At 41.2% G+C, this 17770-nt stretch overlaps 1 protein-coding gene across 10 annotated transcripts in view; it reads right to left on the reverse strand.

Moving 5' to 3' along the window:
* Positions 1-4970: 4970 nt before the first annotated feature.
* pphln1 (periphilin 1) overlaps positions 4971-17770 on the reverse strand; it is a 153165-nt gene continuing 140365 nt past the window's right edge. For all 10 annotated transcript variants that reach the window (XM_078220208.1, XM_078220201.1, XM_078220199.1 and 7 more), the window contains one exon: positions 4971-7162. In XM_078220208.1, coding sequence (XP_078076334.1) covers positions 6968-7162 — 195 coding nt within the window. In that variant the 3' untranslated portion in view covers positions 4971-6967. The remainder of the gene's footprint in view (positions 7163-17770) is intronic.

Raw genomic sequence — 17770 nt, forward strand, 5'->3', positions numbered from 1 at the left:
TCATGAAGCCCTCTTGATCAAGAAACTATCATGCCCAATCACTATGAGCGATGAGTTGAAGGCCTTTTATCTTACTGACACAGAAAATACAAGGACCCGTGACATGAGACTACATTTTAATACAGTGATGTGTGACAGCAAAGTAAAACACGAGACAAGTGATAATGAAAAAGACCTCACCCATGATATCCCTTGTGTTTACAGGGATTTCATGAATTGCTTGTAAGCGCTACATCTTGGTGCTCCCCAGTCGCCAGCAGCTGCATTGGAGACAGGCTGCTGACCCTGATATCTCTGGTGGCTGTCTTCTGGTCGCTGGTGCCTGTGAGGGCCCCAACAGAGTGGGAGAGTCCTGCACACTGGTAGAACACTCCTCTGTCATTACATACTGTTTGGCTTACACATGAAGCATAATCTCTTCGAGGTTTGTCAATTCCTGTGACACAACACCGCATTTTCAGGAAAGAGGATAAAATTAAAGTTGTGTGTCAGTATACAAATATTGTGTACCACAAATATAGATATTTGATTTCAACTGGACCATAAAGAGATTAGCAATAAGATCCTTTCAGTTAAGTTTTAGTTCAGATGCAATGGTCACTGGCAATGTGGCGACTGTCATCATTGGAAGCACCTTGAGAAGAGCCCCAAGATGCATGGCGCTGCAGGTCTTCCATCAAATGAGATTTGCTTGTACCTCCCTGTTCACCTTAGATGGACAAGCAGCCAGCAGTCACTAGGTGCCTCATCTGTCTCTCACATTGGCTGTGCCCTGCTAATGTTACTGCCAGTATTTGGACTCGCAGGACTGAACACATTTCCCAGAAATGCCTGATCGAGTTCCTGGAGCTGGCGCTCCATAACAGTTGCTAACCTCTCAATGGAGGATACTGTACATTCAGAGAAAAGGGTCAACTCAGTGCTCATACTCCACATGAACTTCTCCATTTGTTGAACCATGGCATGCAAACCCTCAGGAATTTCTGCCAGATCTCCACGTACATCCTTTATCTGCTACCTGTAGATAACTCCAGAGGCTCATCATCTGCCTAGGCTCAGCATCCTTCGATTGTCAAAGATCTGGGAACTCTCAGTCTCCAACAGCTCCTCAAGCAAATGTGACACACCTTCCCCAGTATGTGCAACCATTTTTGCTGGAGTGCTCAAACCCACCAAATGCCTGTAGCTGAGATGTTGCAAGATGCAGAGTAAAGATATGGTGCCAGTGCATCTGACGGTTCCTTCCCCTACGATGTTAATGGAGGGCCTTGCCGGATCATAAGCTGGTTTTAAAGATGATCCCTCTGATGGTGGGAAAGCAAGTGTAAGCATCCATGAGCATTTCAGATTCAGAGTAGGTGACTTCAATTAGATTGTGCAATTGGGCATGCCAATCAAATATTTCCGTAAGTAAAAAACAAAGGATTAATGGAAGTCACCTGGCAGTCTTTCACACATTAACCTCTATTTTTGAGACCCTCCCCCAACTAATGTGTGTCCACTCCTGACCTGTGGTTACGTTCCCAGCTGGAAAGATCCCAGAATGGAACCCTGGCTCAAAAAACTAACTTTTAAAAAATAAAATGTGAAGGAATAGAGTCACAGGTCCACTAATTAATTAACAAAGAAAAAAAATGTATTAAATTTTTAAAAATTGGGATGATGATACAATACTCCTTTACTGTCCCTTATTTTACAAATACGCACATTTAAGATTAACATGGATTACAAAGTACATCTTAAACTACAATGGTCTCAGTAACACAAAGCCGCGTTTAGGCACACAAGATGATTGTGGTCAAAAACACTCTCCACTCTAAACCCTAATTGAATGTTTGTGGATGTCTCCTCAGAATTCCCCAGATGATTGACACATGGGTGCTTCCGAACTCCACTCTCCAAAAGCATGCTTTAAAATCTCCTTTCGCAATAATGCCTTCCATCAGCGGTTTGCATTCTGATATCCAGTCCAGGTTTTACACTACCCCCTTTAGGATTTGTCACGACTACTGTACAAACTATTCACAATTGCTTTAACTTGCAATTCCCAGGTGCTATTAAAATAGCATCAGATTTGATTTACCTCTGAAGTCTGCTTTCCTACATTATATCTGGTTACTGCAATTGTCTCCAATTCCGAACAATTCGTTTACTCTTCCTTGAATTATTCTCAATAATAATTTTGTCTCTGTTCTCTTAATTTCAGTCATCTTAAGACATTCTTTCTGTCCTAAATCCCTGGTTATCGGGACAGTAACTGGTTATTTGGGAAGCTTGCCTCTTTGCAGCTCCCATCATGTTCAGCCTTTCTCCTGGCAGAGTCGAGAGATGCTCACTCCCTGGTGTCTTGTTTTCAACTGCAATCAAATTCAGCTAAACTAAGAACAAAAAAGTTTTTTTGTCCCCTCAAAAGGGTCTTCAGTTGCTAAGCAAGACACACATACATCTTCTGGCCTATTTCCTCTTCATACCATAGCCCTCTCTAAGCAATAATAGAATAACAGTTGGAATTGAAACCAACCCCACACATGCAAACACCTTTGTCCAGCATGAATTTAACTATAGGTTTTACCTTCCTTCCACAGAAACATTAAATTAAACTCACTTAAATCTATACCTTATTTCTTATGCAAATATAAATCCCTTAAAACTACCTTTGTTTTCCTATGTAGGTGTAGAGTTTTGATTTATTTTCGAGTGTTGGTTAGGACCAGCAGTTGGGGTGCCAATATACACACATATTCTTTACTGTCTCAAGAGGGGCCAGATACACAAATAATGCACAGGATAATCTAAATAAGAAATGGGGAAGGTCATTGTGACATTGTCTAATTGTCCCAAACTACCTCAGTGCAGAATATACATACATTATTTACTGTCTCTGGAGGGACAATATCAAGTTCCTGCATTGCAATTACTCTACAAGAACACAATTATCAGAGGGTATTATGCGGAGGCCTTTGCCTACTTAATACCATTAAGTTGTAACTGATAACGAAAACCTATATAAACTGTGTTCATTTGAATCTCGTTGGAGAAGCACCTGGATGATCCAACATTGGCTCCCTGCATGCGTCATAAAGACACCACTTTTATAACAGAGTATTTCTAGGACCTTTCACCTAACAGCATATAGACCCAGGCAGCCTTCGAGGACACAGGAAAATGTACCAACTTTAGCTTGCAGCTTTACACCCTCAAGCCCCCCCCCCAAATGGAAGCTTACACATAAACATTGATTCAAGGTGACAATGGGCTTCATTACTCACCCTTGCAGAGCAGAGAAGGTAATTGACCCTCTTCCGGCATTGTACCCGTGTCTTTTGTTTGACCCTCCAGCTGCTGGTCAGATGTGGGGGCATCACTGCCTGTGGGCACTCATCCAAACAGTCATCAGAGTAGCGAGGGATAGCTTGCTACAGCCATTTCCAAATCTTCTTCCATGGCTTGCAGCTACAGATGACATTGCCCTATTCCTTGACCAAATTCCTCCTGTCTTTCAATCTCCAATGAAAAAATTAAATTTCAAGATCCATGGCCCTCTCTTCCAGAATTTCACTCCATAAACTTCTCTACCTTGTGCTTTGAAACTGTAGAGGATCAGAAGGACCTTGTGGTCCGGGTCCATAGGACTCTAAAATCGGCCCCGCAGGTGGTTAAGAAGGCGTATGGTGTACTGACCTTTATCAATTGAGGGATTGAGTTTAGGAGTCCGGGGATAATGATGCAGCTATATAAGACCCTCGTCAGACCCCACTTGGAGTACTGTGCTCAGTTCTGGTCGCCTCATTACAGGAAGGATGTGGAACAGATTGAAAGGGTGCAGAGGAGATTTACAAGGATGTTGCCTGGATTGAGTGGCATGTCTTATGAGGATAGGCTGAGGGAGCTCAGTCTTTTCTCCTTGGAGAGACGTAGGATGAGAGGAGACCTAATAGAGGTATATAAGATGTTGAGAGGCATAGATCGGGTGGACTCTCAGAGGCTTTTTCCCAGGGTGGAAATGGCTGCTACGAGAGGACACAGGTTTAAAGATGCTGGGGGTAGGTACAGGGGAAATGTTAGGGGGAAGTTTTTCACACAGAGGGTGGTGGGCGAGTGGAATCAGCTGCCGTCAGTGGTGGTGGAGGCAAACTCAATAGGGTCTTTTAAGAGACTCCTGGATGAGTACATGGGACTTAATAGGATGGAGGGTTATAGGTAGGCCTAAAAGGTAGGGATATGTTCGGCACAACTTGTGGGGCTGAAGGGCCTGTTTTGTTTTGTGCTGTAGTTTTTCTATGTTTCTATGTAAACCCCATGCCCACAGCTAATTCTACTGAAGTGGACCCCCACCTCCTCTGAAAATTAATTTCACATTGACTGGCTGTTAATTGGCCAGCTAGCACGTGATTGCTGTGGGCTGCCAATCTCAAGTGGGAATGGAATTGACATGTTTCTAGGCCCGCCAATCACATGCATATACTGAGGGAAAAATTAAGGCCATAGAGTGGAGGGCAATGGCAAAACACTGCTCCAAGAAACAGCTCAGTTTGAAGCATCAGCAAACAACGTGCCAAGGACATGTGTTCAAGCAGAGCACACATGAATGAATGATCAACATAAAGCACTTAAAACAATCCGTTAAGTTGATTCTATTACACCTTTATCCTGTTCCCTTTCAGTTACTTCGGAATATGTAGCACCATTAAAGAAAAATTACATTTTCAACCTTCTAAATTAATTAAAAGGATCTTCTCAATGCTGCGTGCAGAGCAAAACATATTCCCTTGTTTCTGCTCAATGCCTCCTTCAATTGTTCTAATACAAAAATGAGCATAAGATGGAAACAGATCATGAGTAACAGCCCTTCTGCTCCAAGAATGAATTATTAGCCCAATCTTCGGCTACTCTTCTAAACTGAGTACAATGGTCACCTTATGCCATGTTATAGTCAGTATTGTGCTGTGGACACCCATACACTAAGAACTGGGTTGTGACTGTGCAAATTTATTTTATAAAGCACCCCTACAGATCACAATAAAGATACTTTGATTCCAACAGTCAAATTGGATTTTAACAAACTCTACAGGTAACAGGACAATTTGAACACCCCAATGCCCACTAAAACTCGTGAATATATTTTTGAAAAATCATAATGCTTTACACCCTGCAGTACATAAAAAGAAAAAAGGTCAATTAGAGTGCTCTTTCCTTAATAATGACCCAAGATTGAACATTAAAATTTCTATGTTTCTTCACATGCCTCTTGTCATCTCTGGATGCATCAAGTTTGATTTGTGCTAACACAATAATCCCTCTATCACTTCAATACTGAAAACAAAATCCCATTATGAACAATTTTAAATTTATACAAAATTCCAATACTTTAATTACAAATAAAAAGCTTCTCAGTGCAGAAATCTAATAGGTAACGTTGATGATAAAACTGGAAAATCGTAAATTTAGATAAATGTAATTTCTAATGCTATAGTTGGTCTTCTGGGTTACAAGTTGGATTTCTCCACAACACAAAGTAGATTATTCTGTATAACAAAAAGTTTCCCTATTAAGAAACAGATTATTTTGTATTATGTGGCTGATAAATTGTTCATTCAAATTGATGGAGGAAGTGATATCAAAAATTAATAAATTATTGAGAATTGCAACGTTTCAAGTATAAAAAAACAAAGCTCACTTAAAGGAATACTCTAGAATTATAATAGCTTTAACATCAGGCATTTTTATGTATACTGGCTGCTGGATACCTGCCTATGTACAAGAGCTCTCATGCTTCTTACCAAAGTGTCCATTCTTCACGTGCAGTCGTAGAGAGAGTCTCACAGATCATTTTGCAGTTGAGGGCGTCCTTGTTAAATCAGAGTTTGCTACATTTGGTATCCTCGCATGCATTTTCTGACAACAGTGAATATAGTCAAAAAGTAAGAATCCTGGTTTGTCTCTCTGCAGCTCTAAGTTCCAAGGCCATACATAGATGGCCTACTGTTGTTCCAGCCAATTCAACACAAATTACAAATCAAAGATTCCTCTTGCTCTGTACAGATCACAACCACAGTGGGTAACACAAGGGGATGCGTTGGCCTAGTGGTATTTATCGCTAGACTTTTAATCCAGAAACTCAGCTCATGTTCGAACCTTGCCTCGGCAGATGGTGGAATTCAATAAAGAAATCTGGAATTAAAAATCTACTGATGACCATGAAACTTGTCAATTGTCGGACAAAACCCATCTGGTTCATTAATATCTTTTAGGGAGGGAAATCGGCTGTCCTTACCTGGTCATGTGACTCCAGAACCACAGCAATGTGTTTGATTCTCAACTTCCCTCAGGAATGGCCTAGCAAACCACTTGGCTCATGGGCAACTAGGGATGGGCAATTAATGCTGGCCAGCCAGTGATGCCCATGTCCCACAAATGAATTTTAAAAAAACATGTTCCTCAGTGAGTCATCAGGAACCCAAAGTACCACTTTTTCCCCCTTAACTTTTCAGTACCCATTCACAGATAACACAGAAGATGTTAACCACCATATTCTCTCAAACTTTATTTTTCTAACTGGATTGGTGGTGAACTTCTCACAAGCAGTCAAATAAGAGACTACTATAGATCTTGACCCTAGGATATTCCCTTAAGTTTTTCCATTGGAAATATTCTACATGGTTCATTTACACTAAGAAACTCTTTAAGAATTCAACCCATATTGATCTCAGAAATACACACCCAATTACAAATACTATTATGTAAGGATTATACTATTGAGGTCAATATAGACTTACTTTATTGCCCATCATACATTTAAACATATATTTTGCAGTTCCAACTTAGACCATAAGTTTAAATATACTTAAACAACATTTCATTTCTGTTGCTAAATTCAGAACAATGGACATGTAAACTAATGGTTACAATTGTTATAAAAAATGGGCTTGGGAACAAATGCAGTTTATCATGGACTCCAGCTGTAAAATTATAAGTTTTTTGTGTGCTCTCCAGGAGCGGAATCATAATTGATGATGAACTTTCTCAGTTCTTCAATGCAACGTTCACCTATCTCACGCAAATTTTCTCTTAGTGAAAACTGTATTGTATTTTCCAATGATGGGTCTTTGTCAATAAGCATCTGAACAACCATGCCAAAGGTTTCACAGTCTTGTCTATACACCTGAAAGACAAAGTTAAAAGTTTTAAATTCAGAGTAACAAACCTGATTCTGTTATTTTAGTACAACATGATTTAGTTAAATAATTTTTGGAATAGTCACAGCTTTCACAAAAATATTAGTCATGTAATTTTATACAGAACTCAAATCAAAACACTGCACTTTAAAAGATAGATGTTTATCTCAAAGAAGACAGATGCATATGAATGTTTCTTTACAATTTATGGCCTTAGTTGTGAACAGTACATGATGCACTTTTTCAAACCTCTGTCTCACTCACACTATTACATTAAAGGCACTATTAAATTCATGTGGTTATTGTTGGTTGCATCTAAATATTAGAGATAGATGGAGTTTATAACGAAACTATCCAATTTTAACTGGAGTTCTGTGTGATTTCTGTCCAAGACCTTATTGTTTTACTTTAGATTTTTATACGAAGTATTAAAACATTTTATTTCTAATTAAAAGCTTAATATTGACTACAACATTATCAAATAACCAATAATTTACATTTTTCAATAAGTGTTTTTTGTCCTGTTTTCTGACTCGATGGGCAAATGGCCTCTTTCTGTACTGTAGGGATTCTATGATTCAAGTGGACTAGTCATCTAAAGTCATTAGAGGAATATAAAAACACTAAACAGCAAACATGCATCAGCAGCAAATATTTCTACACAGGGCACATTGAGACAAATGGGTTTTAAATTGCTGTTTAATACATTATGACTTATGTTGCATATTCTAAGAATGAATAGTTAATTATATAACCACTCTAAATTTACAGTTCGTCATTACTTTTCCACTTACACATTTGCTGGTTATTAATCTTTAGTATTTTGTAGCCTAAGTCACTGTCTAACAAAACATTTACTCTATGCCTAGAGTTAAGACCACTAGGATGCCTCTCATATAACCGGTAAATTAAATAAAGTAAATAAGGTTTTCTGTTAATTTTTTGGACTTGCTACAAATTACCTGGACATTGCCCACATAAAGGCTCACCCCAGGTTCCAGGTGATGGGGAAAGTAGTAGTGATCTCAGATGTTGAGCCCAAGAATAGTATCTTGGTTACTCCAAGTAAATGAATAGGTTTACTTAATTAGTTTATTGGGTAGAATAAATGTAGTTTTATTGTTAATGTTTTGCAAATTATTCTCCACATGTAATATTACACATGAATTGCTAAATTAAAAAAATCTCAGACCACACATATTGCACAAATTAAATGAATAAACTGCTTCAACTTTTAAACTTTTAAACATCACTCTTAATTTCCGTTTTCCCTAGTGAGCAATACAAGAATTGTTGTGTGGTCTATGTCTGTCTGCCACTGCTAATGTTAACTTTATTTTTTGGTTTCAAAACATGAACTTCTCATTTCCTGAGAAACTAATTACACTATATGGGCTCAGTAAAAAATAAGCACTAAAGAATAATAGTGCAGTATCTTACTTGATTAGGATAAAACATATTTGTAAATGAAAGTGTTAGCCAGATTTTTAATAAATAGCATTCTCACAAAGCAGTGTGATGTTTTTTTCTTTACTCAGATGTTAAATGAAATAACAATGTTAATACTGTTTCCAGCCTTAACTGGAAACTTACTTTAGATAAATCTTAACTGGGTTAGATTGTTGCTTATTGGCTACAACCCAAAGAACAGTAGGCATTATTATTTACAAGATAATAGTTCAGATTGTTACTACTGATCATCAAAAGTCCATTGCAACTGCTTTTTGTCCTCTGGTTGAAGTAATATTTCTATTATTGCAGATAATTATTTTCTTCCCATACATTTATGCTTCATCAACAGTTGGAGTGATCTTTCTCTGGTACAAAATAACAGTATTTACTATTATTTGTCAATCAAACCATTATGCCTAATCTTAAATTAACTCAATTTGCACTGTTGCATACCAGGATCCATAGCTAAAATATAATTAGAACAACAAACCCTACAGTTTGATCTGCCATTGCACACTGCTGCCTAACATAATTTTATACAAGGTTTCTTCCGATACTGATAAGCACCCCAACAATTATTTCTAAAAGAGTATACAATTTAAATTACTTCAGTTCATAGCAACTAAAGCTTTCAGTTATCTTTAAATGGTGCTAAAACAGTTGTGGCTGTAAATTGGAATTTTAAAATTTGTTTTTATAAACTTCATTTAAAATCCTGGGTAAAAAGCAAAACTTAAAAGATATTTCAGTAGCTTAACATTTAAAATGGCACACATTTTAGTAAGAAGGTGAAGCATAGAAAACATCTCAGCCAGTGCTCAGATTGTGATGTTTCTTGATTTCTTCGCATTAGAACTTGTTTTCACCATTAAACATTAAACAGTTTTTAATTAATAGTAGCGGCCTTAGCAACAAATTACACATAAAAAATAAATAGAAATGGATGTTTACGCGAAGAAATTAAATGTTCCAAGGAAAAATCTCAATTTGTTTAACCCTGTGGACTAGAAAATCTAGACCCTCCCTACACTTCATCTCCACACCTCGCTTGCCTCCTTTTGGCCATCTAACATAATGGATGGGATTCCAATTCCACATTTTCCTACATTATACTCCATCTGACAAATTTTTGTCCACTCGCTCAACCTTTCTATATCGGTCTGCTACCTCTTTATTTCCTCTTCAAAACAAGCTTTCCTAGCTATCTTTGTGTAATTTGCAAATTTGCCTTCACTCCCATCATCTAAGTCATTAAAATAATTGTAACAAGTTGAGGCCCCAGCACAGACCACTGCGGGAATCCACCATTACATCCTGCCAATCAGAAAAAGACTCATTTATGCATACTCTTTGTTTTCTGCCAGTCAGACAATCAACCTTCTATCCATGCTAATATGTTACCCTCCACCTCCACCATGAGCTTTTACTTTCCACAATAATCTTTGATGTGAAACCTTAAAATGTCTTCTGGAAATCCAAGTATGGTACATCTACAGGGGAGGCAGTGGCTCACATGCTTTGTTCTGAGAATGAGGTATACAAAATTATTAGGGGTAGGGAGAGAGTAGATAAGCGTGTTTCCCTTGGCAGAGTTCAAAAATCAGGGGTCACAGATTCAAGCTAAGTGGCAGAAGGATTAGAGGGGTCATGAGGAATTCGCTGCCTCAGTTGGTGGTGAAGGCAGAGACCCTAAACTCATTTAAAAAGTATCTGGATTTGCACCTTAAGTGCTGCAAGTTGCAGGGTTATGGGCCATGTGCCGGAAGATGGGATTAGAAATGGTCTTTGTATTGGCATGGACAAGATGGGCCAAATGCCCCCCTTCTATGCTATTGTTCTATGGTTCTAATGTGTTTTCACTGCCTCACAAGTGATTTTCAACTTTCCTGCTACCTTGAATTTTATTAATCTTGATCTTTACTTCCCTGTTGTCAGGCCTTCATGACAACATGTAGCTCTCTATTAGGGCTTTGATGAAGAAGTGAAGCAGCACCAGCATTCTCAGGAGCAAGAGGAGCTGGCTTCCTTAAATGCAGCTGTGCATCAGGAGGTTCAAACTTCCACGGCAGATAGTGGTCAACCTGCTTCCTAGTGGGCCAGGCAGGCACATACTAAAAGACGCCATCAAGGTCACCACAGTCCTTGATTTATTTACTTTACGTTCCTTTCAGATATCTGCTGGTGATATCTGCAGAATCTGAATGCACTAGCTGTATCTCCCAGGTGATGGATGCCATATTTGCCAGGACTGTTACCTATGTCCATTTTGTTGCTGATGAGGCTAGTTAGAAAAAGAGGGCTCTTGCATATGCTGCAGTGGCTGGATTCCTACAAGTATAGTAAGTCAAAGGCTGCACACACGCAAGACTCCCTCCAATCAACCAGTGGTATTTATTAATTGAAATGGATTTCACTCTACCAACAAGCAGCTGCTATGTGACTATCAGAAAGTTTTCATTCATATCTGTGCAATCTCTCTATCCTGGAAACTGTCATGATGCCTTCATAATGCACCAATCCCACCTCCCACAGATTTTCACACCTCCAAACAAAGTCAGTGAATGGCTTCCTGGAGACAAAGACCAGCAAACGTTTGGACATGGCTGATGACACCTGTGAAAAATGCTACCACCGATGAAAAGGAAGGTACAACATGGCCTTTATTGAAAGGTGCGATAGTAGCAATAAATAATTCTTGCTACAATTGTAAGGGTTTTGCTGATACCACATCTGAAGTATTGTGTGCAACTTTGGTCTCCACATTTAAGAAAGGATGTACTTGCAATGGGATGGTACACTAAGTTGGTCCCCGAGATGAGGGGGTTGTTTTATGATGAGAGACTAAGTAAATTGGGCCAATATTTTCTGGAGTTTTAAGAATGAGTGTCGATCTCATTGAAACATACAGGATTCTGAAGGGGTTTGATAGGGTAGATGCTCAGATTGTTTCCGCTGATCAAGGAATGTAAAACACGGGAGCACAGTTTCAGTATAAGGATCTGACTATTTAAAACAAAGAAAAGTACAACACAGGAACAGGTCCTTTGGCCCTCCAAGCTCTGCCGATCATGATGCCCTAACTTAAACTAAACTTAAGCTATGCCCTTACTCGGTCCATATCTCTCTATTCCCTCCCTATTCATGTACCCATCCAGATACCTCTTAAATGTTGCACCACCTCCTCTGGCAGCGTGTTCCAAGCACCCACCACTCTGCGTGAACAACTTCCCCCACACAACTTCCTTAAACGTTCCCCTCTCACCTTGAACCTGTGCCACTTTGTAATTGACACTTCCACCCTTGGAAAAAGCGTCTGACGATCCGCCCTCCCTATGCCTCTCTTAATTTTGTATACCTCTATCAGGTCTCCACTCAGCCTCTGTCTTTCCCGTGAAAACAATCCTAGTTTATTCAACCTCTCCTCAACATCCTCGAGACCAATAACATCCTAGTGAACCTCCTTTGCACTTTCGCCAAAGCTTCCACGTCCTTCTGGTAGTGTGCTGGCCAGAACTGCACGCAATACTCCAAATGCAACCTAACCAAGGTTTTATATAGCTGCAACATGGACCACGATTCTCCCAAAAGTGCTGAATTAGCGGGAAAACTGTTCTAAATCCCGACTGTTTTATCAGTTCAGCTTCTCACCCGAATCTCCCCACACTGTGCATTGCAGAGGTTCCAGTCATGAATATCATAAAAAACTCAGGGGGGCGGGGCCTATTCACACCAGAGTCTGACAGTTCTGGAACTCTGCACATGCACATGGCCCCGAACGGTCAGTCTCCCCGTTTGCTGGCCAGCCCGGGACCCCCGGAGTGCTGCCCCTCCAGCGTCCCCCCCCCCCCCCCACCCGATCCCGGCCCCCAGAACAATTCCCGGGCCAGCCCTGACCTCTCCATCCCAGAGCGGCCCGATGCACAGCTCCCCCCACCCTCCCACCCAAGCAGTGGCGATTCCCCCCACCAACCCTCCCTCCCCAGCCCACCCCAATCGCTGCCCTCCATCCATCCCAGACCCATCCTGTCTATAGAGTGGCAGCAGGACCCCCCACCCCCACCGATTGCTCCTAGGCTCCACCCACAATAGGCCCCACCTCCTTGGCACTGTCCAATGCCCGGTGGGCAATGCCAAGGTGCTGCCTGGGCACAGGCACTTTGCCCCTTGGGCGGTGCCAGGTGGTGCAGGTGGCACTGCCAGGGTGCCCATGCCCAGGGGTCACCACCCGACCCCCTGGGGGGCCCCCCGATTGCCTCCCCTTCATTCCAGCAGGGTCTCCCACTAGTTCCCCGAACTTGGGGAACTAGTGTAAGCCCCACTGGAATGAAGTACTCCTGGCGGGGTGGGAGACTCAATCGGGACCTGAAAGTTCCCGATAACGAACTGCTAAACATATTTAAAATACATTTTAAAAAGATTCAATGACTTACCTGCCTTCTCGCTTCCAGCGTGGTCTGACCGGCGACTATTCGCCGGCTCTGGGAGATGCGCATGAATTCCCGGCGCATGTGCAAATCCCAGTACAAGGCCGCCGACGGCATCTCCGACCGCGACCCACCAGAAAAGTTGTGGGTCGCGATGGGAGAATCGCAGCCATGATTTCCCAACTCTTGTTCTCAATGTCAATCTTTTTATTTAAACAATTCATCCAAGTACAAACCAAAATACATTACAATTTTGAATTACAAACCAGAATATAATAGTCTCACAATAATAAATTGTAAAATGACAACAAATATAACACAATGTCAACAATGAATATGCCATCCTTAATACAACAGCACAAACTAACATAGCACAGCAAATATGCTGTCCTTTATACAGTACAATTATACTCAATGTCCTAGCTGATGAAGGCAAGCATGCCATATGCTTTCTTAATCACCTTGGCCACCTGTGTTGCCACTTTTAGGCTACTGTGGACCTGCATACCCAGATCCCTCTGTATGTTAATGTTCTTAAGGGTTCTGCCATTTACAGCATAATTCACACCTAATTTTGATCCTCTAAAATGCATCACCTCACATTTGTCTGGATTAAACTCCATCTGCCATTTCTGTGCTCAAGACTCCAATATATCTATATCCTGTTGTATCCTCTGACAATCCCCGTCCGGCACTATCAGTAACTCCACCAATCTTCGTGTCATCCACAAACTTACTAATCAGACCCCCCACATTTTCCTCCAGATCATTTATATATACTACAAACAACAGAGGTCCGAGCACTAATCCCTGCGGAACACCACTAGCTACAGATCTCCATTCTGATAAACACCCTTCCACCGGTACTCTGCCTTCCATAACCAGGTCAGTTTTTTATCCATTTAACCAGCCCACCCCAAATCCCATGTGATTTTAGCTTCCATACCAGTCAGCCATGTGGGATCTTGTCAAACGCCTTACTAAAGTCCATGTAAACTACATCCACAGTCCTTCCCTCATCAATTAACTTTGTCACCTCTTCAAAAAACTCAATCAAGTTGGTGAGACATACCTTCCCCCTACAAAAACATGCTGCCTGTCACTAATTAGTCCATTTTCTTTCAAATGTGCATATATCCTGTACCTCAGTATTTTCTTCAAAAGCTTCCTAACCACTGATGTCAGGCTCACCGGCCTATAATTTCCTGGATTATTCCCTGTTTCCTTTCTTAAACAAGGGAACAACATTGCCTATTTTCCAGTCCTCTGAAATCTTGCCTGTGGTCAAAGAGGATATGAAGGTATCTGTTAAGACCCCAGCTATTTCTTCTCTTGCGTCCCGTAGTAATCTGGGTAGATCCCATCCAGCCCTGGGGACTTGTCTTCCTTAATGCAATTTAGGATACTCAATACTTCCCTCTTCAATGACATTCTCTGCAGTGTTCACACTTCTATCCCTGACCTCAACATCCATCATGTCCTTCGCCTTGGTGAATACTGATACAAAGCACTTATTAAGGATCTCACCCACTTCCAGTGGCTCCACATATAACTTCCCTCTATTTGTCCGTGATTGGACCTACTCTTTCTCTTGCTCCTAATATATGCATAAAAAAGGATTGAAATGAGGAAACATTATTTCATTCAAAGCATTGAGAATCTTTGGAATTGATAAAACACTTTTAAGGCTCGGATAGACAGAATTTTGGTCTCCAAGGAGCCAAAGGATACAGGGAGTGGGCAGGAAAGATAAATCTGAAGATCAGCCATGATTGCAGTGAATGCAGTGTAGGCTCAACAGGCCAAGTAGTCTATTCCTGGTGCAATTTCTTGTGTTCTTGTACAAGGACGGGTCTGATATGGGTGCCTGCAGCCACTCAAATAGACTTTCTCTTCTATTTTCTATTACTTCTATGTGATGCTACTCCTGGCCTCAGCAGAGCTGGAGGAAGGCTTCATCTACTCTTCACAATTGAGAAAAAAGATTTGCATTTTCATCACACCTTTCACAACCACTAACATCCCAAAACTTTTCACAGCCAATGAAGTAACGTAGGAAATATGGCAGCAAATTTGCACACAGCAAGCTCCCACATACAGTGACAAAGACCAGATAATTAGGGAATTTTCACAATAACTTCATTACAGTGTTAATGTAAGCCTACTTGTGACACTAATAAATGAACTAAAAAAAACTTTAAATAATCAGTTTGTGGTGACTAGGAATAAATCTTGGCCAGGATAAAGGGGTAACTCCCCTGCTCTTCTTTGAAATAATGCCATTGGATCTTTTCAGGCCAGCTAAGGAGGAAGATGGGCCTCAGATTAACACTTCCATAAAATGGAATCTCCAACAGTATAGCACTGGAGTGTCATCAGCCATGATTTTTGAGCTCAAGTCTCGAATGGACTTGAATCCACAACCAACAGAGCTATGGCGCTGACACAAATGCCTTCGGCAGATTTTGGAGGCCCCTACCTAAGAATGCCCCACCTGCATCTGTGCAGGGGTAGACTCAGCCATGTGCAATACATTGTTTGGCTGAGGGACAGGGCAAGGGATGGTAAATGGAAGCAACTGGAGCATAGCCTCCTTGTGCTCTTTGTCCATCTTCCCTCTCATGGCCCTGCTAGCCAACAGCTGAAGAGTACTTTGCTGCAATTCAGTGAGGCGTTGAATACTAAAGCAAGACATTTCTGCATCCCATTTATTCCACATCCTATTTAAAGTGAGCAATTAAGTGTGCAGTCATTGGTGATGTGTAGCATGCAGTCTGCTGCTGGCTGCATCTGACCTATTATGTGGAATACTCCTTTGCATACATCAGTGCGTAGGCTTAAGATATTGTGGTACTCATGGTAGAGATGGATGCCCCTAGTCTCTCTGCAAGAGAGATTGCGTCTGGAAATTCTGAACAGAATCTCTCACATTATCTGCTATTGTTCAAGGATTATCCTCTTCATGGATGACTTTTAAGGCTCAGCATGTGCCCAAGGTAGCAGAACTTGGGGCTCTGCGCCCTTCAATGGGGACTTTCTACTGCAATCCTAGTCTCCAAGAATTGTTCCTGCTCACTTGTGATATGTGCCTCACCATGCAACACACTCTGGCTAACTCCTTGGGGGTCCTGCCAAAATGTGAGTTTCTGCACTGATGGAAGGGGTGCAAAAGTTAAGTGACAGTGTTTCTTCAGAGTGTGCAATCCCCTTGGAGGACTCCTCAGCTTCCTCTCGCTCCAGCTCTTGTGTCATACTTTTGGGAGATTAAAGACATAAATTAGAACTGAAATGGGGAAAGAGTTCAAAATTGTCATTGTGCTGATGTTCACACTTCATTTAATGGTGATGGCAATTCAATATGAAAGATCCTAATTCAATATGTGAGATCCTAAATGAATATTTCTCATCAGTATTTACTGTTGAGAAAAGTATGGATGTTAGGGAACTTGGGGAAATAAATAGTGATGTCTTGAGGGCTGTACATATTACAGAGAAGGCGGTGCTGCAAGTCTTAAAGCGCATCAAGGTAGATAAATCTCCGGGACCTGATGAAGTGTATCCCAAGACATTGTGGGAGGCCAGGGAGGAAATTGCAGGTCCCCTAGCAGAGATATTTGAATCATCTATAGATACGGGTGAGGTGCCTGAAGATTGGAGGGTGGCAAATGTCGTGCCTTTGTTTAAAAAGGGCTGCAGGGAAAAGCCTGGAAACTACGTGCCAGTGAGCCTCACATCTGTGGTGGGTAAGTTGTTGGAAGGTATTTTGAGAGACAGGATCTATAGGCATTTAGAGACGCAAGGAGTGATTAGGGACACTCAGCATGGCTTTGTGAGTGGAAAATCATGTCTCACAAATTTGATTGAGTTTCTTGAAGGGGTAATCAAGAAGTTAGATGAGGGCAGTGCAGTTAATGTTGTCTACATGGACTTTAGCAAGGCCTTTGACAAGATACCACATGGTAGGTTGTTGCATAAGGTTAAATCTCACGGGATCCAGGGTGAGGTATTTAAATGGATACAAAATTGGCTTCTTGACAGAAGACAGGTGGTTGTAGGAGGTTGTTTTTCAAACTGGAGGCCTGTGACCAGCGGTGTGCCTCAGGGATCAGTGCTAGGTCCACTGTTATTTGTCATTTATATTAATGATTTGGATGAGAATATAGGAGGCACGGTTAGTAAGTTTGCAGATGACACTAAGATTGGTGGCATAGTGGACAGTGAAGAAAGTCATCTCCAATTGCAACGGGATCTTGATCAATTGGGCCAGTGGGCTGATGCATGGCAGATGGAGTTTAATTTAGACAAATGCGAGGTGATGCATTTTGGTAGATTGAACCAGGGGCAGGACTTACTCAATTAATGGTAGGGCGTTGGGGAGAGTTACAGAATAAAGAGATCTAGGGGTACATGTTCATAGCTCCTTGAAAGTGGAGTCACAGGTGGACAGAGTGGTGAAGAAGGCATTCAGCATGCTTGGTTTCATTGGTCAGAACATTGAATACAGGAGTTGGGACGTCTTGTTGAAGTTGTACAAGACATTGGTAAGGCCACACTTGGAATACTGTGTACAGTTCTGGTCACCCTATTATAGAAAGGATATTATTAAACTAGAAAGAGTGCAGAAAAGATTTACTAGGATGCTACTGGGACTTGACGGTTTGAGTTATAAAGAGAGGCTGAATAGACTGGGACTTTTTTCTCTGGAGCGTAGAAGGCTGA

Source organism: Mustelus asterias, chromosome 9, assembly GCF_964213995.1.
Source record: "Mustelus asterias chromosome 9, sMusAst1.hap1.1, whole genome shotgun sequence".
Classification (NCBI taxonomy): domain Eukaryota; kingdom Metazoa; phylum Chordata; class Chondrichthyes; order Carcharhiniformes; family Triakidae; genus Mustelus; species Mustelus asterias.